Genomic DNA, 23,902 nt, shown 5'->3' on the forward strand with positions numbered 1-23,902 from the left:
TTAGTGGTACACTATATTGGAATTTGGAGGTTGGACCTGGGGCCTCTGTACTATAGGAATTCTCACATAGAAAATTCCTTTGCAAGTGGGCAAATGAGAGAATTTCCTGGGGTACAGAGAGTTTTAATATATTGCTCAGAGTCACACAATAATATAGGGTAGAGGTGAAATTTAAACCCAAGTTATGCTGGATGCTCTTTACTCACTAAGCCTTGTTGTCTCTTTTCCGTTCTCATTCTTCTGAGATATCACATTTAAAGTGTTTTTCCAGTTTTAAGGCATTAAATTGTGTGTCGGGTATAAATATTGTTGCTGGTGGTGGTAGTTGTGGTATTATTATTGTTATTATCATTGTAATTATTGCCTTTATATAGAAGCAATAATGATTGAATTACTAAATTGATAAAATTATTTTTAATTAAAATCATAAAATTTAAATAATAAAAATTTTGAAATAAAATGAAAATGAAAAATTGAATTATTAAAATTAAAATTCAATAAATGTTCAAATACTTATTCTGTTCAAAGGACTATACTTGGTCCTGCTTCTTAAGTACTTGAAAAAAAATGTTTTCTTAGATTAAGTATCTTTCCAATAACCTTCTTCACATTGCTTAGCAAATTACTTTTTCTTAGTGGTAAGGAAATTTTTAGAATTCCAAATGAGCACAAATTTCAAATAAGTGGAATCCAAATGAGGACAATTTTCCTACATTGTTAAAAAAAAAAATACAAGACTAGGTAAAGCAGCCTGGGAACAAACATGGCGGGCCTTCACACCATAAAGACATAGTCCTTTCTGAATTTGAGTCCCAGCTCTGATATTTTCAAGCTGTATGACTTGAGGAAAATCGCTCTCTCCCATTCCCTGACCACCATGTTTCAGATGGAAAAAGTAGTGCTCAGAGTAGGTATCTCACATGGTTCTTATAAAAGGATCTTATAAATCTTGAAAGAGCTTTTAAAATGTGAATTGCTTTCTTTTTATTATTACAGTGGATTATGAGTAACACAGACCTATCATTAAAGTCAATAAAAGCCTAGGTACTTTTGGAAAGTATGAGCAGCAGCTTTGCATTTGGGTAATAAATGCTAGACAAGAAATCCCCACAACTAGGGTGCTAATCCTGTCACTTACTACCTGCCTTCCAAGCAGGGTGTGCTGGTGAATGTTTAACAATCAGCTCTCTAGAAACACTCCCCCCCATAAACATTCTTAAATTTAATCTGTATTATTCCCTTCTTTCTGAAGTCTAGACAATCAACAAAACAATGAATCAAGCCCTCATTTATAGCATTTGCTGATTTCCAAAATATATATGCTCACACTGAGATTTTAACCATCAGCTCTCTGAGCTACTTTGAACTACCTTCAGCACACCCTACTTCCAATTCAGCTATTCTAAAGCTAAGATGGGCCTGCCCTGAAAACTGTGCCTTGTGTCCTGGCGTCAGCATCGGGCACAATGCCAGAAATATAGTGGGCACCTGGATACTTGGGAACTGATTATTGATTTCAAGGTTTCTGTGGGAAGTTTGTCCCACATTAAGGAGACAAAGAAGTAGTTGGATTCTTGCTTTGGCAAAGGGATTAGACTGATTGACCTTAGTTCAAATATTTTATGGGTCTCAGAACCCCTTAGCTACAGCTGTTTTCCTGTTGTCATCAGATCCTTTCAAAGGGGCCTTCTCTTTTCTACTTTCCCAGGAAGTTTCTAAAAATCTCACCAAGGAAAATGAGCAGATCAAAGAGGACATGGAAGATATTCGGAATGAAATGAACAAGAGAGACAAAGGCAACTGCTCCAGTGGCATCCCAGGAAGCATTCCGGGCCTCCGGGCAGCCTTGCAGGGGGATGCTGCTGCAGCATACGCTCTCCCTGAGGTATGGCCCCACATCACTGCATGTCTTTAATCCTTGTCCCCAAAACCTAAGCCTGACGCAGTAGAAAGTTGCCTATGTGATCAGCCTTGAGAGACTCTGAAAAATCCAATTATTCAAAAACATTTCCCCATCGGTCCCTAAAATGCTAGATTGAATTTACTTCTTCAAGTCCTGGCATTGAATGTTTAGGGGCAAGTCCAAATATGTGATCTGGAATCATGTTAAATCAATGCAACCATTTTGTACTTTAGTTTAAATTAGTTCATCAGACCACCTCTATTTACTTCATTCTTGTTAATTTTTTTATAAAACCTTAAGGGAAAAGATATAAAGCAGGTAGCTTATGAAAATGCAAGACTTCTCTGGGAAGATTGGGAGTACAGTCTGTTGCTCAGGAATCATTGTCTCATTGGGATAATGTAGTGGGGAGTCCTGGGACCAGGATGAAGTATGATCACTGAGAGGGAAGGAGAGTCATTGAAATATGAAATATGGCCTTTTGGCCATGAAGACAAACCGCTACCTAATCCCTAAGAACATGATAGTACAGGAGGATTAAGGAACAAATGAGAGAGAGAACAAGAACACACAGTATAGATTATCTTCATCAGAGATCGTCTCTACTACACTGCCCAGTCCAAGCCTGCTGTAGTATTGGGAAAATTAAGGGATGTATCTTTTGAAACTCAGATGGAGATCCATCCACTCCCACTACTACCAAAAGAGATCAGTTTCTCATGGTCCATCCAGTTGCCTAAGAAAAAAGACTGTTCCTTGTGCCTGTGAAATGTGTCTCCACATTTCGCAGGGACTGAGCTTATGAGACCTTTTCCTTGGCCTTGATGACAAATACTGTGGTATGTTGAGGAAACCAGATCAGATTTCTTGAGGGCAAACAGCAAACCAAATCAGACGCTCCAAACTTAAAGACCCCCCTTTTTTTCCTTGCTCAGCAAAGTGAAATTTCCTCCTCTCAAACCCCCATTCATCAGACTGCTGAAGTCAGCACAATCCGTCCCAAGCCAGAGAAGCTGGGATAGAAGAGGGGGTGGGGGATACAGATGAGGGAAGTGGTGAGGGACGCACAGAGGTGGAGTCTTCCCTCTCATCTCACCAGCCATCTCTGGCTTTTTTGGTGAGTAAGGGGGGTGGTGGCAGAGGAGGTCGGAAGGATTTCTTTGCTTAATTTGAGAGTCACAAAATAGAGTTTCTCAGAATGCGAGCTACTCTGTCAGGGGCTTGTATCTGGGAAATTTCCTTGCCTGAATGATCATGGAGTAGATGGGAGGGAACAGGAGTAGGGCCAGGAATTGAAGTCATGTAACAGACTGCAGGATTAATGAAGGAAAAACCACGGCTTGGTGGGGACTACTGCTATGCAGCCTATTCTGTCTCCAGCAAATTCAAGGAAATTATATGTTTCCTGGCAAAATAAGAGTGATGGTCTTGGTCCATCTACATGTCTGAGGAAGGGACCAGAGTTCCTACCCACTCCTGTGAGCCTAGAATTAAAGATCCCTTATGGATGTCACCACAAAGCCATGACGACTTGATTTTGCAATGCAGGAGGAAACCAGTCTCCAGCAATTACATTCATCTCATCCTCAGAACCAAAGGACTGTGGGCTAAGCCCTCTTGTCCCATTTCCAAGAGACTCCTTCTGGACAGAAAAAGAAAGAGTCTTGAGATTGCTGACCTAAAGCCTGAGGCCTGGCAAGAAGACCAGGTCTTTCTTTTGGACTAGTGTTTATCAGTCGACTTGTAGGGACAATCCTGGTTGAGTATCCACGCGGTAGGAATAGTCACTGTTGGATGTGTTTCTGTTTCTGTTGTTTTTGTTGTTGTTTTCTCATAGACAGCAAATGGGATGTTAGGGTTAGAGTTTTAGGCAAGTAGCCTCTGGAACCAGTTAGGGGAGCATCCCCAACTTCCCAGGACCTAGAGCCATTAATATTCCCAAGCAGGGCATTTGCGTATGAATAAAGGGGTGTTTCTCTTGAGACATCCAGCATCTGTTTTGCCATCCTGCAAAGTTTCCCATGATGGTAGGAAGAGGCTAGGCTTGTGGGATAGAGAAAACCTAAAGTATTTCCAGCCCAAAATTTGTAGGTCAACACTAGAGAATGTTTTTGTCTCCAGAGTAAGTGTCAAGTGGTGGGGGAGATTCCCCCTCCTCAGCCAAACAGCTTTGTTCTCTTTGTGAATATCATCAGGGGCTAGAATTACCAGTTTGAAAGAAATTTGACCACTATCCCCTTGGCAAGATATGGGGAGATTACTTTGTGGGTTAGGCTGAACTGGGAATCTGCTGCTTCCTTAATTGGCTTACTGTTCTAACCTGCCATCCTAGGGACAATTCTGGGCAGCTGGAGATGAAGTTGATTGGGAGAGCAGGAGAATTTTGTCCTTGTACATTCATAGTGGCCCAAAACAAGAATTAATGGGCTTCATGGAAGTAGAGATTTTCAAGGATGATCGCGTGACACTTTAGGGAGCATGTGGTAGAGAAAATTTATGTTTCAGGAGTGGGTAGGGCTAGAACCACTCCGAAGTCCCTTCCAACACTGAAATACTATACTTTTATGGTTCTTTATATGCAAAATCCTTTCCTTCTGTGAAAAGAAAGTGTAGGAAAGTCTGATTCTGGGAGCTCAACCTCCTGTTCTTATGGCACAGGATTTCAAACGCAACTGACTTCCAGGAGTATCATGGTCTCTTTTCAGAGATGACGCCTTATGCAATGATTGCCATTCATATAGGTGAATGGATTAAAAGAATAAATAGGAAACAGTCTCTAATACAGTACACATAGCAGGAGATGGCATAGCACATTGGACTAGGAGGCAAGGGATCTACAATCTAGTCCTGGAGCTACCACAAACTTGCCATATGAATTTTAGATAATTACTTTCCATTCTAGGACTCACTTTCCATATCAGTAAATGGGTGATTTGGACCCCCATTAATAGCCCACATTTATATAGTAGAGGTACAGTGGCACAAATGTTGATTTTGGAAATAAAGAAAGTCATCAAGAATTTATTAAATACCTACTGTGTGCCAGGTACTGTAGTAAGTGTTTTACAAATATTATCATATTTAATCCTTACAATAATCCTGGGAGGTGAGTGCTACGATTATCCCCATGTTATAGACAGGAAAACTGTCACAAATAGAGGTTAAGAGATTTACCCAGGATCATACAGCAAGGCTACATTTAAACTCAGACCCAGTTTTCCATTCACTGTAATACATAGCAACCTAAGGATATGAATTTTAATTCTGACTCTGAAACTTACTATCTTCAGTATCTTGGCCAAGTCTTAACTCTCTGGGCCTCAGTTTCCTTATCTATAAAATGAAGAGGTTGTACCAGGTGATCTCTGAGGTCCTTTCTAGTTCTAATCTATAAGTGGTGATTTCTAAGGTCTCTTAAGATTATCTGATACTTCCTAAGCAGGGATTCTTAGCCCTTATTGTGTTCTTTATCTCTTTGGAAATTAGGTAAGGCCCGGGGACTCATTCCCAGAATGCATTTCTGAAATGTATAAAATAAAATGCATAGGATTACAAAGAAAACCAGTTTTATGTTGAAATATACTTTGAGAAAACTGCATTTTGTAATTTAAAAAACAAGTTTAAGGCCCTTAGGATCAGAATTTCTGGGCTAGATAAAATAAACCCTTATAGGGTATAAATTGGTTAATGCAGAGTCAAAGGAATTTATTTACTAAATTAGTGCTGCAACTCAAATCTTACAACAGAGATATTGGCTTTCATGTAAGCCACCCTTTTCCTCCAAGATCATTTTTGTATGAAATCTGAGTATGGCATAGGTTTGCTGTTATTTTTTTAGTGTCTACCAAATATATCTCATTTCCTTTATAGACAAGAGATAGATGATTATAGATATAGCTAGATAGCTAGATGATACAAAGATAGATACATAAAGAGAAATGGATAGATGATATAAATATATATGCATATATATACATATATGTATGTATGTATATAGAGAGAAAGAGAAAGAGGAAGACAGAGACAGAGAAAGAGACAGAGAGAAAGAGGGAGACCAAGAGAAAGAGAGAGACTGAGAGAGGGGGGAAGAGAGAAACTGAGAGGGTGGGGGGGGAGAGGGGGAGAGATAGACAGAGAGAGAGAGAGAGAGAGAGAGAGAGAGAGAGAGAGAGAGAGAGAAATGGACATAGATATATAAATGATAGAGGACAGAAAGAGAAATGATGGAGAGAGAAGGTCAAGAGAGAAAGAGAGACCCAGAGAAAAAGAGAGGAGGGGAGGCAGTGGGGGGTGGGGGGAGGAAGAGAGAGAGAGAGAGAACATGCATTTTCTAAGTGCTTATTTGGATCAGGCTCTGTGCTAAGTGCTGGAATACAAATACAAACAAAAAGAAAAATAGAACCTTCCTTCAAGGAGCTTGCAATCTAATGGGGGAAGACAATGTGTAATAGATGCTGAAAAGAAGGGTAAAGGTAGAGAGGAAAAGTGTCAGACTCTAGAAGTCAGGAGTAGAGCTAACAGTGAAGTGAACATGATTGACCCTGAGGACATTACCTCAGAACTCATTAATGGGGGGGCGGAGGGAGGAGGGGAGAGAGGAGGAGGGAGAGGAAGAGTAATGGCCTGTATACAAACCAACATAGTAATAATTATCATTACTCTGAAAATCTCTATAGAGCAAAAAAAAAAAAAAAAAAAAAATTCCAACCATAGTCAATGAGTCTGTTTATCTTCAAGCAATATTGGGTCTCAGAAAACAAAATATCATCAATATGAGGTGGCTTTTTAGAATTTGTTGCAATGGGATTTGCCCGTACGTTTATTTCTGCTCAATATTTTGTTGCTCTTTTCAATGGGCCTCACTATGTTTGGTACAACCTCCCTGACAGACACACCAAACTCATGGATGAGAAAATTCCTAATTGTGGCTAACTTTCACTCCCATCCCACCCCAGAGCTGTTAGAATTAAGCAATTGTTGTCCTTGATATCCTTTTGAGCAAGCCTTCCTATTGGTTTTGGCTAAAAGTGAACTAAGTGTGCCCTTCTGTTTTCCAAAGCAGCAGTATGAAGAGCGTTTTCTTCGAGAAGAAACCGTGTCCCAACAAATCAACGCCATTGATCTCCTTCCTCTTCAGCCCCCTGCTCCTCCAGAAGCCCTCACACCACGGAGGCCCCTCCAAAGGCAGATCCATCTAAGGGGTCGGCCAGCCTCCAAACCCACTGTCATAAGGGGCATCACCTATTACAAGGCCAAGGTCTCTGAGGAAGAGAATGACATCGAAGAGCAGCGTGAGTTGGGGCTAGCAGGGTCTCTCATGGGAAAGAAAATGGTGGAGTGGGGCCAGTTGCTTATTTGGAAGGTAATGAGTAGACGCATAATGAGAAAAATAGATTTCTTAGATTTGCCTCAAGTCAGCTTTTCTATTGCTATGACTTCTTAGAAGCCAACATTCCTTCTCTATTGCTGGATGTTAATTAGCTGCAAATATTAAGGTGTCTCTTTGTGATTGGCTGTATAATTTTGAACAGATCACTTCAATTTTCTGAACCTCTGTCGCTTCTTCTGTAAAATGAGAGGGTTCAAAATGGTTTCTTAGGTCCCTTCCAGCTCAGACACTCCCTGATTCTGTGGAAGCTCAGGTCTCTACCACCTGCAGGGAGCACTACTAATTTTTATGATTTGTTGAGCTCATTTAGTAGAAGAATGGTGGCAAGGGATAGTATGAAATCCTTAGAAAGTACAATTCCTTCTTCCTATGCATTTTTTCCTCCTTTCAGTGGAAATCCCCCAAACTGTTGCCATCTCCAAGGTATAGAAGCATATTGGGAAAAGACTTCTTACTGTTTCCTAAGTACTTTGTGTTCTCATGACAACCAAATTACATCAATCCACTCACCATGTTACAAATGAGTCTTGTGTTGTCTCTTTGGCAGAAGATGAGTTTTTCAGTGGTGAGAATTCCATGGACTTGCTTATTGAAGACCAGCTCTTGAGGCATGATGACCTGTTGACTAGCACCACCAATAGGCCGACCACAGTGGGAGGCCTGTCTACCACCCCCAGTGCTGCCATAACAACAGACTATGGCACTCAGGCTGTCAAAGTGGCAGCCACTTTATTCCCACCTATAGCCTCTGCTGAATCGACAGTGGGAGTCACTAGGGCCCCTTTGGCCACCTCAAGCAACCAAGTCCCAGTGGTACCTACAAGTACAGAATCCCCAGATGACATCCGTGGGGTTACTGGTGAACTGACCTCCCAGGTACCAACAACCACAGTGGCACAAACCACCATCCGGGAACCACTGACCACGGAGACCTTTACAACAGTTGCCATGGATGGAATGGCAACAAGCACTCATATTGCCCCACTTCCTCCTACCACCATCGGGACAGGGACCGAGGATCCCCTTGGGATAGACATGGCTTCTGCTGGAAAAGGCACAACTCCCTCCAGCCCTACTTTAAGCCCAGAGGAAGAAGATGACATTAGGAATGTGATTGGTGAGTTGTCTCTTCCTGAGCCAGGTTAATGAGCTTGATGTGGGTGGAAGTTCTGCATGTTATGTAAGAATGGGAATTAATTTTCACTGTTCCAAAAAAATTGAATTGTTTTTATTTATAAAATAAATGGGCTTTATGACACTGAGAGGCAGGCAGCTGAACTTCATAGTCAACAAGAAGCAATTTAAACAATAGTTCTAAAGTTCACCAGGCTCTGCTTTCCAAGGCTTCCTGGAGTGAATAGATAAAAACAGACAGGAAGCCAGTCTTGGTGGTACTACTTTGTATTCCTTGGTGCTGGGGAAGCCGAGGTTGGTGGATTGTTGAAATCAGGAATTTTGAGTTGTAATGCAGCTAAAAACGATGGGGTGTCTGCATTAAGTTCTTCACCAGTATGGTGAGTTTCTGGGAGAGGGATGGAGGGACAATACACCATGCTATTTTAATAAGGGCAAGCTGAGCCAGGTCAGAAAGAGAAGAAATCAAAGCTTCAATCTGATCAATAATAAGATCAGGCCCATAAGTGACCACTTCCTGGGTGACATAAAGATTCCCAACCTCAAAAAACAAAAACTAAACAATAACAACAACAACAAAAATATACTTCAGCAGAAGCAAAATTGTTGGGTTAGTTCACTGTGGTTGCAAAAGAAAGAAAGAATTAAGAGAAACTCCTTCATGGTAGATCAGTGTGAATTCTGGTCATAAATATTCCTTATGTGTCTTTCTGTTTTATGTGCATAACCCAGAGAAGTCTTGTGTTCTGGATCAAGCAATGAACCACCTGAGTTTTTGAACACATAGAACACCAAAGGGACGAACCATGGTTATTCTGTCACAAGATCAGAGATAGCTGCGTCCTGACATGATCTAATCCTTTTTCTATTCTTTCAGGAGTGATTGTGCCAGAGAATTGTAGGAACTTGACTATTGGGAATTTTGCATTAAAATTCTCTAAACTTTAGTGTGTAGAAGCTGGAGGAATGAACTGGTAACTACATGCAATGCGAACAGTCATACTAAACTTCTAGAATTCCACCTCGTCCCATGTTCTTACTAAGGAATAAAAACACCCTATTCCCCTCTGTAATGTAATGTAGACAATTTAGGACTTAAAAGTATAGAGTTTTGTTAGTAGATAATGAAGGGTGAACATAATAGAAAACAGATTGTGGTATGAATGGTTACTAAAGTCAGAAAATGGCAGTTCCCAAACCCTATTCATATCCTGTCTCATCCCTCCAGATGTTTAGAAAGCTGACTTTTTCTTCCCCAAATATCCAGAATGTTGGTAGCAAGGGGGTGAAAGGTTGCTAGAGAGTAATTCTTTCTGGGGGTCCAAGTGACAATATCATAATGGTAACTTTGAAGCCTTCTTTGTTAATATCTAGAGTAGTTTTGGGCTTTTCCATTGCTGCCATACCCTACCTCCCTGAATGGAGGTATCTTTCCACTATCTCTCCATACTGTCTCTCCAAGGTGTACAACACCCTGATATTACTACCATTAACAAGATCTTCTGACATTGATTCCAATTAATAAAGTATCAGTCTTGCAGGAGGTCTGAAATCTCTATTTTCACTGTCCTAAAACCTGATACTTTAAAGGCAGGCTACTGCCTAAATATACATTGCTAAATAAATTGCTAAATCGCTAAATAATTGTTAAATAAATTGCTAAATAAACAGATAAGTTTTTTTCCAGGCACCATCATCCAATAATATTATATATTTATTAGGTATACAGGGCCAGAATTATAATTCTGGCTTCTGGGGGGGGGGTAATTGCAAACGAGACCTTGCTTATGTGGATGGACTCAAGACATTAAATAAATAAAGGGAAAAATTTGGGGGATTTCCCCCCATGGATTATCCAGTTTGTTGTAGGAAATTCTGGAAAGTTTTTATTTTTTGAGGAATCATTTATAAACACTCATCTCAGACAACAGTTCCCTACATGCTGATGTTGGGTACTGATGATTTTTTTGATCATTTTAATCCAACAAACATTTGTTGAGTTCTTGGTATATAAAAAATAAAAGATAAAGTGGGATAGTAGGTAGGGAGTCAGGGAGACATTGCCCCCAGTCCCATCTCTGACATTACTTGTGTTAAGTGATTATGGGCAAATCATTTAATCTATCAACAACCCGGGCTGTTTTGCAAGGTCACGTTACAGATGAGTTGTTGGTATGGATAAACAGAGGGAGATTCTACATGAGGAATTTCCCACATTGTTAATATTATAAATTCAGGCCAAAAGAAAAAATGTACAAGGCACTGTACCAAGTGATAAAGGACAAAAAGACATGGTACCTGCCTTCCCCAAGTTTACAGGGAGATAAGATGGGGAGATAACATGGAAATAAAATACCTGTCAGATAAGTATAATACAAAATAGCAATCAGGAGAAAGTGCTATGAGGAGCCCAAAACAGGAAGAGCATCCTTCTAGCTTCAAAAATCAATGGAAGCTTCAGAGAGGAGGTGACATTTCAGCTGAGATTCAAATGAGTGCTGAGATTCAAAAGGTGGAAATGAATGTGGGGGTATACCAGCATTAGCTGATGATGTGAGCAAAAGCAGAGAAAGATGGAACAGATTCGCTCAATAGTGAGTACACTAGTTTGAGAGAAGTATAGAGCATTTGAAAAGTAAAAGGAAGTAAGGCTGAAGAGGTATGTTGGAACCATGTTATAAAATGTCTTGAATGCCAAACTATGGAGTTAAGACTTTAATCAGTAGGCACTGGGGACTTGTGGAAGAATTTTAAGCTAAAGAGTGACATGATTATGGTTACATGGGTGTTAGGAAGTTGTATGAAGTATGAATTGGAACAGGGAGGAATTAGAGACAAAGAGATCAGCTAGAAAGTAATTGAAGTCATTTGGGTGAGAGATAATAAGGGTCTGCCTTGGGATAGTGGCAATTGGGAGAGAAAGGAAGGGACAGGTGGGAATTAGAATTAATTAGAATTCTGGATAAAATTCTAGATAGAAGAATAGAGGAATGAAGAGATTACCTTCAGGGATTGAGCCTGATTGACAAGGTTATGTTAAATTGCCAGCAAAAAGTAAAACAGTTCTCCCTCAAAAAGCTTATATTCTAGTTCTATAATAGCATTATATTATATAATAATATTCTAATATATGTGGAGAAGACCACATATAACAGGAGAGCAGAGAAGGTAGAGGGGGTAGAGGCAGTAGGACCCAAGTTGGGACAAAGTAGAAAAGTTATCCAGAATCAGGAACTGAGTTGGCTTAGAGGTGAGCTTGAGTGGCATGATGAAGGATGATGATTTTAGTGATAATAGGCCAGGCAGAAAGAAGAGCAAGTTTCAGAGGAGCGGTTGGCATTGTAAGAGTAAGAGAAGATGATAAGTTCAGTTTTGAAGGTGCTCAATTTGAGGTATTAACCAAACATATAGGTAGAAATGCCCAGAAGGTAATTGAAAATATGAGTCAGGGAGCTAAGAAGAGAGGGAGGTCAGGGGGAAAGAATCCTTTGAAAAGAATTAGTCCTTGATCTGTGGTGTCTTCATTGACGTCCCTGTAATCATTCATTCATCTATTCATTGACTGATCCATTCATTCCACAAACATTTCTCTAGCACCTACCTGTGTCAAGAATTATATTAAACATTGGGGAAAGAAAGAATCCATCCTTTTAGGAGCTTACATTTTATTGAGGGGAGGGAAGAGAGAGGTAGATAAATGCATGTATTCAGATAAATAAACATGTACAAAGTGTATGCATGTTTCCAAATAAATATATATAAATGAATGCATGTATCCAGATGAATAAATATTTACAAAGTAGATACATGTATCAAGCTAAATATAGACAAAGTAGATACATGTATCCACAGAAATAAATACAAAGTGGTTATTATATCTTTTCAGATAAATTAATAGATACAAAGTGAATGAATGTATCCAGATAAATAAGCATATACAAAGTATATGTGTATATCCAGATAAATAAGTATAGACAAAGTAGATATGGGTATCCAGATAAATACAAAGTGGATGCATGTTTCCAGAGAAATAAATATATACAAAGTGAATACATGTTTCCCGGTAAATATTTACAAAGTGAATGCATGTATCTAGATAAATATATATAAAGTAGATATATGTATTCAGATAAATAAAGACAAAGTGGATGCATCTTTACAGATAAATAAATATATGCAAAGTGAATGCATGTTTTCAGATAAATAAATAAATAAAGTAGATGTATGTTCCCAGAGAAATAAATAGCTATGAAGTCAATGCATGTTTCTGGATAAATAAATATATGCAAAGTAATGTCAAATGAGAGGAAGGCATTAAAACAACTAAGAAATCTGGAAAGTTTAAGCTGAGTCTTGCTAGAAGTTTTTTGAGGCAAATTCTATGAGATGGTAAATTTGAGGCAAGGACCCCATTTTGCAAGCTGACAATGGAATTATAATACTCCTAGGATTTTAGAGTTAGAGATAGGGTTAGGATTAAAGTTTACTTTTTGTGGATTAAAGTTTACTACTTGCCCTCGAGGAGCATACGGGTTAACAGAAGATGCATCATGCAAACACTCATTACAAAGAAGATAAAGGCAAGGAAGGTTTAGAGGTTGTCCCAGAGGGAAGGCACTTAGGTTAAGGAGGACCAGGAAAGGTTTATTATGGAAAGTAGGATTTAGTTGAGAATTGAAAGAACCGGAAGGCACAAATGAAAAAGGAGTGAATTCCTGGCAAAAAAGGATCAGATGATGAAAAGTCTGGAAGTCGAGAGATGGAGCATCTTGTGTGACGGTGATTTTAACCCAAGAATAATCAATCTACTGTTTTGCCTTGGCAATTATAAAATGAGATGATCTGTCCAGTTCCCAGCTCTAACATCTGGTGATGCTGTAGCTAACCATTGAGTAGAGCCTTGACATTTCTAGGACAATTTCAAATGTATTTTTTTTTTTTTTGATGGGTCTGCTTTTAAATGGAGACACCATATTCCAGTGATTTTAAACCTGGCTTTGTGACACTCCAGGCTGTCTCTAATCATTCCTTTCCCTCCTACCCCACCCACCCCCAATATTACAAATCTCCAAAAATAAAATAACTTTTTTGCTAACTTTAGCAGCAAACATAAATTGGCGCCAGACAGTACTTTAGTCAAACAAACAATGACAGACTGGAGAAGCTATGAAAGGGTGGGAATCATTGCCTAGTTCTTGCTTAGCTCTGACAACTGCCGGCAGCCCCAAACTTGGATGTGATTTGGGAAGAGAATACAGAATGCAGTCAAATCTCCCTGCTTGCCACGTGGTCAATGCCTTCCCAGTTTCCCAGACCTACAATTTCTGGTGCCTTTGCATGGAGTAAGAGTGAAAGGGGCTGGAGAGGAAGGATTTTTAACAGACGTTGTCTAGCTTTTTAGCTTAGTGAAGAGACTGAATTTGTCCCTAAAGAGTATAAACTTAATAGTCCCCATGTTTGCACTTTCTCCCACTAGATTGGAAGGCAGACTACTCCTGGAGAAAGTATGTGATAAAGAAGCATCCAAGCCTTCCACAATGCCCTGGCACCCCAACCTATAGTTGGTAGACAAAAGTGATGCTATCAGTTGCTTTGTATGGTGCCTTAGAAAACAGTAACAATGACAAAAAGATTGGCCCCAGAATTTTCCCTATCATCTTCCTTAAGTAACTTAATATTCAGGAATCTCTACTCCACTCCCACCCACCCCCACACCAAATTCCATGGACACATTCTGGCTTCCATGACTATCCTAGCTTAATTTCAAACCCCAAAGTCAGATCTTTGAAAACTCCTGAAAATTCAAACATCTTGTAACTTTCATCTAAGGGACGGTAAATTGGCTTGGTGTGGTGGAATTCTGACCTCCCAGTCAAAATACCTGGATGCTAATCCTACTATTCTTGGACAAATAATTTCTGGGCCTCACTTTTCTTATCTGTGAAATGAGGAGATGGGCATAGATCATTTCAAAGGTCCCTTCCAATGCCTTAATTCTGCAGTTTTAGTTTACTAATAGAAAATAGACCTTTCCTAGAGCTTTGAAATATTTGGTCCAATGAGCCCATGAAGTAAAAATTAATGTGATTGTTCTCTGAAACAATCTTAGAGAAGTGTCATCCTTTGTTTTCTGTGCCAGCCCAAAACATTTTTTTTTCCTCTTGAAGATGAAAGGATGTTCTCTTTACTTTTCCAAAATTCCAAAGTGCTGCCAAGGATGAGAAAATTGAAATGACCCTCATTTTTAACTTTTTGGCAGAAATGTTTGGACTCTAAAGTGTTATGTTGGCTCCAGCTTAGCCTAACTTCAAACTGAAAAAAAAATTGCCTTCCACCGAACTTGCTTATCAAGGAGACAAGAAAGTACTGGGACCTGAAGGAGGAATCAGGAGATGGCAGTAATTGATGGTCAGAGTAGCTTCAGGAAGCCAGTACAACCTATCTTTAAACTTGTGGCTCCTCTCTAGCTGTGTCAGGATGGACACTTCTGGACTTGAGAGAAGAGAGAAAGAAGATGGTCTGATGATGTAATAGTTAATAAGTAGTATTTTTTAGTAATAAGAGGCAATCCCCATCTATGATCGGTATGCCCTACTTGTGGGATTATTTATATGGAACATGTTACCACCACCAGGGAGGCAAGGCAAAAAAGCTGTGGGCCCAAGGAGACAGTCAGTGCTGCCAGTAGATCTCACAGAGCACCTTAGTCTATTTCTCACTGAAGTTATCTATAAGGCAATAGATAAAAATAGGGAAACCCAGAACCTTGGGGCTGGTTTTCCTAAATTAACCCAATTTCAATGATGGCAGAACTGAGTGCTATGACAGAAGGATGAACAAGACTGGCTAAGGAGACATCTTCATAATAGAGTATCACAGCCCTAAGTAGACTCGGTGGCATTATCAGTATGTTAGTGTATATTTCCCTTGGTCTAGTGCAATGGTTCTCAAAGTATGGTCTAGAGAATACTGGGGATCTCTGAAACCCTTTTAGAGGTTTCTAAAAATTCTGCAAATTCAAAAATAGTTTTAACTTCCAATATGGTAAATGTCTATAAATATAATCCAGATAAACAAAAACTCTTTGGAGAGATCCTCAATAATTTTTAATAGGATAAAGATCCTGAAAACAAAAGTTTGAGAACCACTGGTCTAGTGTTTCAGGAAGGAAGACTTGTGTGTTGAGATATTCTTTAAGCTACTTGGTATCTTAGGTACAGAAAACACCCAAGGGATTGAGTAATAAAATTCTGTTACAAGGCTGACAACAGCTGTGACCTAGATAGTACCATTTGAGGCTTTCTTTATTCTTTTGGCTGAGTTTCTATCAGAGATCATAGGACCCTGCCAGGGAGAAGGATTCATTAAGCAAATCCTTGTTGTGAAAAATGATGTCTGTTCAGGTCATCCCAGGGAGCCACAACCCAGAACTCCCTCCAAAGTTTCTTGTTGCCAAATCTGATGAACTTTTCTCAATACCTTGATCTCTCTGAAGCACCTAATATTACCAAGTACTTGGACACCCTTTTCCCCTCTTCTGGGTTTTAATGGTGTTTCTCTCTCCTGCTTCTCTTCTTCTCCCCACTCTCCTTTTTAGTCCATTTTTGCTGATTCATCATCAGTGTTCTCCCCCTTAATCATGGGTATACTCCAAGGTTTTGTTCTGGGACATCTTAGCTTCTCTCTTTCTCCACTTTCTCAGTTGGTAAAATGATCATCCTTCCCTGCCATGAATTGAATTACCTCATCTATGCAGATGCTCTTGGATCTTTCTATTTGACATTCCAGGATGTCTAAAATAGAGCTCATCATCTTTCCCCCAGACCTACTCTTTCTCTGAACTTCCCCTATTTCTGTCCAAAGCACTGCCATATTGCCACGACTTCTCATTCTCTCCTCTTCCATCTTTTCAGTCAGTTCCCAAATCTTGTCATTTTTATCTCCGTGATCTCTCCTGTATTCCCCCTTCTTCAACTCACACAAACTACCACCCTAGTTTAGCTCATCATCTCCTGAATTACGGCAAGAGTTTCCTTGTTCAAGTCTCACTGTACTTCAGTCTTTTCTACATAGAGCTGCCAGAATGATTTTGCTCAAACACAGGCTTGACCATGCCATTCCTCCAGTAAGTAAATGCCAATGGCTTCCTCTTACCTAGAATATAACATTTAAAGATTACCATTTAAGCCATTCACAAGCTGGCTCCCGCCTACCTCTTCAGCCTTATTACATATTTATTTCTTTCCTTACTTTATAGTCCAGCCAAATGGCTATGCTTATGGTTCTTATACATAACACTGGAGTCCTCATCTCTGTGCTCTTGCATTGAGCTTAGAATGCATTCCCTTCTTACTTTCACCACTATTTACTTAATGATTCAGCTCAAGCACTATCCTCTATAGAGAGCCCCCCACCCCATCCACCCGATTCCAAAGTGTCCTTTCTTCCAAAATTACCTTGAGTGTGTATAGTTTGTATATACTTATATTGTTTCTCCTCCTACCCACTCCCAATCCCACCCTCAAGAAAATACAATTTTCATGTGTTCAAGAACTTTATTTTTAAATAATTAATTTTTTTTCATTAAATGAAAATTTGCTATCTCTCACTTCTAAACCTCTTTCTCCTCTTTCCCTCCCTCTTCCTTTTTCTCTCCCTCTTCCTCCCTCTGCCTCTGTTCTTTCTCTGTTTCTCTTTGTCTCTCTGTGTGTGTCTCCCTCTGATTCTCTCTCCTTCTCCTTCTCCTCTCTCTCTCCTTCTCCTTCCCTTTCCCCCTTCCTCCTCCCTCCCTCCCACCCTCTCTCTTTCTCTCCCTTCCTCTGTCTATCTCTGTGTCTCTCTCTCCCTCTCTCTCTGTCTCTCTCTCTCTTCTCCCTTCACTGAGAAAACTACAACAACAACAAAAATCACAAAGTCCTGCTTACATATAGTCAAGCAATAAATTCCCACATTGACTTGGTCCAAAAAGATATGTCTCAATGACTTTCCCCTCTTTGTACTTAGCATGTAATTAGTGGTTAATAAAAGCTTCTTTGCTTGATTGATTGGGATAGATCAAGAAACTCATAGAAGCATTCTGAGCGTCTCATTTCTTACCAAGAATCTTGGTGGCACCTGAACACTGGGAGAGGAGAAAGTGCGGGGTGGGGAAAGGGGAGGGAATCTCCATTTGCCTGTGCCTGGCTGAAGCTGTGCATCCCTTGCAGAGAGATCAGGTCAGAGCTTGGGAGGATGTGGGGATGGTGCGCAAACATAGCAAAGTTTGAGCTAATTGTTGATTGGCAGCAAAGATCCTTCCAAATGCCAGCGAATGAGCTATTTTCCATCAAAGCTCTGAAGGCTGAGTCTAGCCAGGGACTCAATTTTATTGTTAAAATGGATGAGTTCAACTGTAAGAGAATGAGCCGCTGGCCTTTGTACCAATCCCCTGCCTGGTTCCTGTTTGTTTCTAAAAGGCAAAATCATGACTGTTTTAGTCCAACTTGTACCTGACAAACCTCCCACAAAGCTGTTTACACACGACTTTGTACACAGCTACTGAGCCTGGCTGGGAAAATATAGAGGCAATGAAGGGGGGAAGAGAGAAGGAAGGTGAGTTTTGATAGTCAACAACAAGCATTTATTAAGCACCTACTATGCACCAGTCACTCTGCTAAGTGTTGGTGATACAAAGAAGGGCAAAAGACAGTCCTCAAGGAGTTTATAATCCAATGAGGGAAACAACATGTGAGTAATAATGTGCAAACAAGATGTATTCAAGACATGTTGGAGATAGTGCACAAAGGAAAGACATATGCAGTAAGGAAGCTCAGGAAAGGGAGAATTTTAGCTGAGACTTCTTAAAGGAAGCCACAAAACCATGAGGTAGAGATAGGGAAGGAGGGAATTCCATGCATTCAGCACGGCCAGTGGTTGATGAAGTGCAAGATTTGGAGTCAGAGATTTTGTTCAAATCCTACCTCTGACATTTCTCAAGTATATGACTCTGGACAAGTCAATTAATTCCAGTTTCTTCTGGAAAGTGTGAGGAGATAAAAATAGTTGTTGTGAGACTCAAATAGATAATGAATGGATGTAAACATTTTTATATAAGATTTTCAAAGGTCTTAATTCAGCTTTAAGCTTTAATAGCTTCCCAAATGCATGTTAAACACTAATAGTTTAAAACTGCCCTAATCTCAAAGGGCTGCCTCTGCTATTGGTCCTGGCTCTGTGAGCACCAGGCTTGGGAAGAAGGCCAACAGGCCTGCAGGCCTGGTGATACTGGAGCTGGGACAGAAAGTAGATCTAGCCTCCAAGCTGCTCCAGGCCTCCAGGGTGGGTGAGGAGGGCCCGCTTTGCACAATCTGCTTTCGTGGCTTGAAATTTAAAGTAACTCACTGGGGACCTATAAGTGCCCTGAGGTAACACATTAATGGAATCTGCCAAAGCTGACCTGAAACTCTGAGTCATTTTTGTCACAGACAAGCAAATGTTCTGTCGGTTCTTTTCACTGCCATCTCTGAGACGTTGGGGAGACCACTGACTGTCAATTTTGTTTCTCTAGAAAGAATATCTAAGCTGGGGGGAAAAATTGACACAGGTCAATATAAAATGTGGCTCTTAAGTCCTGGGTTTAATTTTTTCTTCATCAAAGATATCAGGACAAGTCTATTCAAGAGAATGCTAAACCTTTACAAGTTGGTGTGTTGGAAGAAAGAAAACAAGCATTTATTAATCATCTACTACATGTCAGGCTCTATGCTGAGCACTTTATAAATTTTATCTCATTTGACTCTCACAATAATGTTATGTGGTAGGGGCTGTTACTATCCCCATTTTATAGTTGAGGAAACTGAAGTTGACAGCTATTAAATGATTTGCGCATGGTCACACAGCTAATAAGTATCTAGGACAGGATTTGAATTCAAGTCTTCCTAATTCCAGGTCCAGTTAAATCTACCTAGAAAGCTTCCTGGTAAGCGTGAGCAACTAAACACTTATTCCAGTAAGGCTGCCCTTACTTCCAGTTACACACTGGTTAGAGCATTGGACCAGAATATTCTGAGTTCAAATAACAGGATCAAGTTAAATCATATTTGTAAACCACTTTGCAAACCTTGCTAGCTATTATTATTAGACCGTGTTTTTGGAACTCCTGAAATTATTAGTCATAGGTTTAGAGTTGGAAGGAACATTATAAGTCACCTTGGCCAATTCCTTTGTTTTATGGATGAGGAGACTGAGGTCCAGTAAGGTGCCATGATTTTGCTCAAGGTCTTTTTTAACAGTAAGTGATAGAAGTGCTTGGTTCTTTGGGCTCCAAAGATAGCCCTCACTGGGCACCCTGAAGTAGAACACCAATATGATCACTGACATGTTTTACTAGACTTGGCTCTGAATGACTTTGAATTGTGCATAAAAATCCATTCCACTCCCAGAGCACAAATTTTTACTTTTCTTGTGAGCATTTCGGAGAACCACCCTATAGGCTCCAAAGGAAATCTCAAATGAGTTTTTTAAACGTTTAGATTGTTGCCCCGAAAAGTGAGTGCACAATAAAAGGGATTATGCTCATTTGTGTGAGTATGGCATTTGTTAAATCAATCACATGGCTTAACTTCATACGACAAATTGATCCTCAGACCGCCAAAAGCCTACGCCCAGCCCTGCCACCAGATCCACTTCAAGACACAGCCTTGCTGCCTCTGGCATCTGACCTTGGCACCCACCCTTCATGGACCCCAACAGTCCTTCAGTTTATTTCTGTTTCCTATTCTTCTTGGCATATAGTCTTGTCTGCTGACCTCACTACCACTGTAAACTGTTCTTCCAGGGCAAAGTACTAGAGACAGAAAAACTGCACATAGCTGATTTCTGGAAGTGCTTTAGCCCTAAGCCTAATCAACAGTCAATATCATGCTTCTTGAGCATATATAAACCCCCCAAATACAGCTTCTTCCTATTCTAATGACCAGTCTAGAGTTCTGCTATGAGGTAAGCACATATGGCCAGACTAGAACACACTTTCAGGATGATTATTTTCCTTGTCCCTCCATTAGGACTGTCTGGGCATTTCAACAGATGCTATCCCAATCGATCAATCATGTGCGATTCAGTCAACATTTGGCAAATAGCTGTCTAGTCTCTGCAAATTGTTATCAGTCCACAAAGATGTTAACACCATGTTCAATGAGCGAATATGCGTTAGTTGACTGTGCATTTTGTTATGAGTTTTATTTTTATTTTTGTCTTTTCCTAGTGGGGTAAGGAGAGAAAATAAATGATTGTTAATTGAAATTGAAATTTAAAAACCATGAAAAATCCTTTCTTTCTAAAATCAATACTTAAGTTGATCCTTTCTTTCCTCACTTCTTCCTCTTTCTCTTCTTTCTTCTCCTTTGCTTTTCCTTCATCTTCCTCCCCTTCCTTCTTCCTCTCCTCATCTTCCTCCTCTTGCTCTTTTTCCTCCTCTTCCCTAAGCTGAAGTGCTATGTTTCTAGAGGGACAATCAAGCCAAAGTCACCAATATAGGTTGGTTTGGGAGATACGGGACAACATAGATATCTCTCCTCTGACAAAAATCTTATACAGCTTCTATTAAGTAAATTTTGTATTCCTTTGAACTGTAATTCAAAGCTTTCTACAAACTTGGCCCCTTATCTCCCCTTTTCAACCTTATCACTTTATCTTCCTCCATGTAGTCTAGAGTATTCTCTACTAAATTTCTCCTTGTGGTATAAAGCCCATTTCAAATTCTGCTTCTTTCATGAAGCCCTCTCCATTCCCTATGTCAGTAAGACTCACATGGAATTTTCTTTTGCGTGATTATATTGCATTTACATAACAATGTGTAACATAGTCATATGCATTTGTGTTTCAGTCCCCTTCAGATCAAATGAAAGCTGCCTGGTGAGGGGCCTATATTTTAGCTAAATCCTTATCTTCCCCAGTACCTAGCACAGTGCTCTGCACACAATAGACATTTAATCATTATTTGAGTCAAATTGAAAGATCCTTTTGAGCTCCAGGATTCTATGACTTGAGTTCCAAAAGGTTAGGGACTGAATGTCCTTACATCAGCCCTGGATGCAAGGTCCAGAATTCCTCCCCCAGCTGTATGAAAGGAACAGATCAAATATTTTGAGGAGTGATTTTTACATCCTATCCACAAGCAATTCTATCCACCTTGATCTCTAGGCAGTCCTGCACTGTCTCCATTATATAGCAATATATCAATGCTTATTAATTAGCCAATGAGGGAAAGCCTCAGTGCTTGCTCAACAGTAATAAAGTAGTCAGCCTTATGGAGTGGTGAGCCTCCTTTGTTACTTCTGGACTGAGTCTTCTTCACATGAGGCTTATTCATTGTTTGCTTAACAATTTTTTTTTCTTGATCTTTCATAGGAAGGTGCAAAGACACCCTCTCCACAATCACTGGTCCCACTACTCAGAACACTTATGGGAGGAATGAAGGGGCTTGGATGAAAGATCCCCTGGCCAAGGACGAGCGAATTTATGTTACTAATTATTACTACGGCAATACTCTGGTGGAGTTCCGAAACTTGGATAACTTTAAGCAAGGTATGTGCCCAAAGTCACCCCAGGTGACTCCTCTGATGGAGGGTCCAATCTCTTCTTCAGTTTAGACCATGGCTTAGAGAATACAACATACAATGAAGTCAGGAGGGTTTTTTTTAAGCCTGATCATGTGGGTGAGCAGTATGGATCCCTTGAGGATTGGGACAATTGGAGATGTACTTTAGCATCAGTGTCTCTTTGAGTGAGTTCAGACCATGGCTTAGTCAGAGAATAGAACATACAGTGAAGTCAGGAGGGTTTTTTTAGCCTGATCATGTGGGTGATGGATTCCCTGAGGATTGGGGCAATTAGAGATCTACTTTAGCATCAGTGTCTCTTTGAGTGAGGAAACGCTTAGGAGGAACTGGGGACAAAGATACAAAGTTGGGATGTTCCTGCTCAAATCTTTGGGGACTTACATGCCTTAGAGTTGTATGTTTCTCACCCTCTCTGAACGAGGCTCCCCAAGAGCCACTCAGAGATGCGGAGAGCAGCCTTGATCATCCTTCCTCCCCTTTGATTTGATCATTGCCTCTTCATGCCCTCACTTATAGGTCGTTGGAGCAACTCCTACAAACTTCCCTATAGCTGGATCGGCACAGGCCATGTTGTGTACAATGGGGCCTTTTACTATAACCGTGCCTTTACTCGCAATATCATCAAGTATGACCTGAAGCAACGGTACGTGGCCGCGTGGGCCATGCTCCATGATGTCGCCTATGATGAAGCCACACCTTGGAGATGGCGGGGCCACTCGGATGTGGACTTTGCAGTCGATGAGAACGGCCTGTGGCTTATCTACCCAGCTCTGGATGACGAGGGCTTCAGCCAGGAGGTCATTGTTCTCAGTAAGCTCAACTCCGTGGACCTGAGCACACAGAAGGAGACCACTTGGAGGACCGGCCTCCGGAGGAACTTCTATGGGAACTGCTTTGTTATCTGCGGGGTACTCTATGCGGTGGACAGTTATAACCAGCGCAACGCCAACATCTCCTACGCCTTTGACACCCACACCAATACCCAGATAGTACCAAGGTTACTCTTTGAGAACGAATATTCTTATACCACCCAGATAGACTACAATCCCAAAGATCGCCTGCTCTATGCCTGGGACAATGGCCACCAGGTCACCTACCATGTGATCTTTGCCTACTGACACCTCCTCCTATGCAAGTTGGGGCAGTAAAGGGGCCACTAGCACCTTTGTGTGTGTGTTTGTATGTGTGCGTGGGTGTTTGTATGTGGGTGTGTGCCTGAAAGATTATTATTATTTGTACAAATTTGTACAAAGGGTGAAATGACAGTTTGGGTCTTTTTCTTAACATGGATTGTAGATCAATCCTTTATATGTGCTGGTCTCTTCTTCTATTTTTTTTAAGTACAAATGTGCAGTTCTATTTGACCAGTAACCACTCTTCCTCTAATCCTAACCCTCCATCTTCCATTTCTTATTCTCAGATTGTAAAAACAGGGATTCCTTCATTAGGTAATATAACCCATCTGCATCAGGCAAGAGGAGAGGAAGAGAGAGGTTCAAGTGGAGAAAAAAACAAAATGAAATATATAAATAATGAGCTTTTTTTTTAATCATGAAGACTTAAGATTGTGTTTTAAAAAGTTTAAAAAAAAATCCAAACTACAACAAATACTTTTTTTAATAAAAAAGATATAAAAGCTATGCCCCCAAATTGACTTTTTTTTTTTTTTTGCTTAATGTGGCTGTAGCTGGTTGTGGATGTCTGTGTGATTGTAGATCTCCTTAATAAGGGAAACAGTTGAGGTCCTGCTTGATCACCCATCACTGAGTAGAATCATTAGCTTCACATGGATGCCTTGAGCATAACTATAGTCTACAGTCTACACTGAAGATTTCTCTGCTGGGAACCATTTGAAAAGAAATGTCAGCCCTCCCCTCT

The 23,902-nt window shown here is 40.3% G+C and overlaps 1 protein-coding gene across 2 annotated transcripts in view; it reads left to right on the top strand.

The window, feature by feature from the left end:
* OLFML2B (olfactomedin like 2B) overlaps positions 1–23,674 on the top strand; it is a 57,437-nt gene extending 33,763 nt beyond the window's left edge. The window contains exons 4-8 of one of the 2 annotated variants that reach the window (XM_051999151.1): positions 1,709–1,885; positions 6,963–7,194; positions 7,840–8,409; positions 21,813–21,989; positions 22,541–23,674. In XM_051999151.1, the coding sequence (XP_051855111.1) occupies positions 1,709–1,885; positions 6,963–7,194; positions 7,840–8,409; positions 21,813–21,989; positions 22,541–23,142 (1,758 nt within the window). In that variant the 3' untranslated portion in view covers positions 23,143–23,674. The remainder of the gene's footprint in view (positions 1–1,708; positions 1,886–6,962; positions 7,195–7,839; positions 8,410–21,812; positions 21,990–22,540) is intronic. The other variant, XM_051999152.1, reaches the window with a different exon arrangement.
* Positions 23,675–23,902: the final 228 nt, after the last annotated feature.

This window comes from Antechinus flavipes, chromosome 4 (genome assembly GCF_016432865.1).
Source record: "Antechinus flavipes isolate AdamAnt ecotype Samford, QLD, Australia chromosome 4, AdamAnt_v2, whole genome shotgun sequence".
Lineage (NCBI taxonomy): Eukaryota > Metazoa > Chordata > Mammalia > Dasyuromorphia > Dasyuridae > Antechinus > Antechinus flavipes.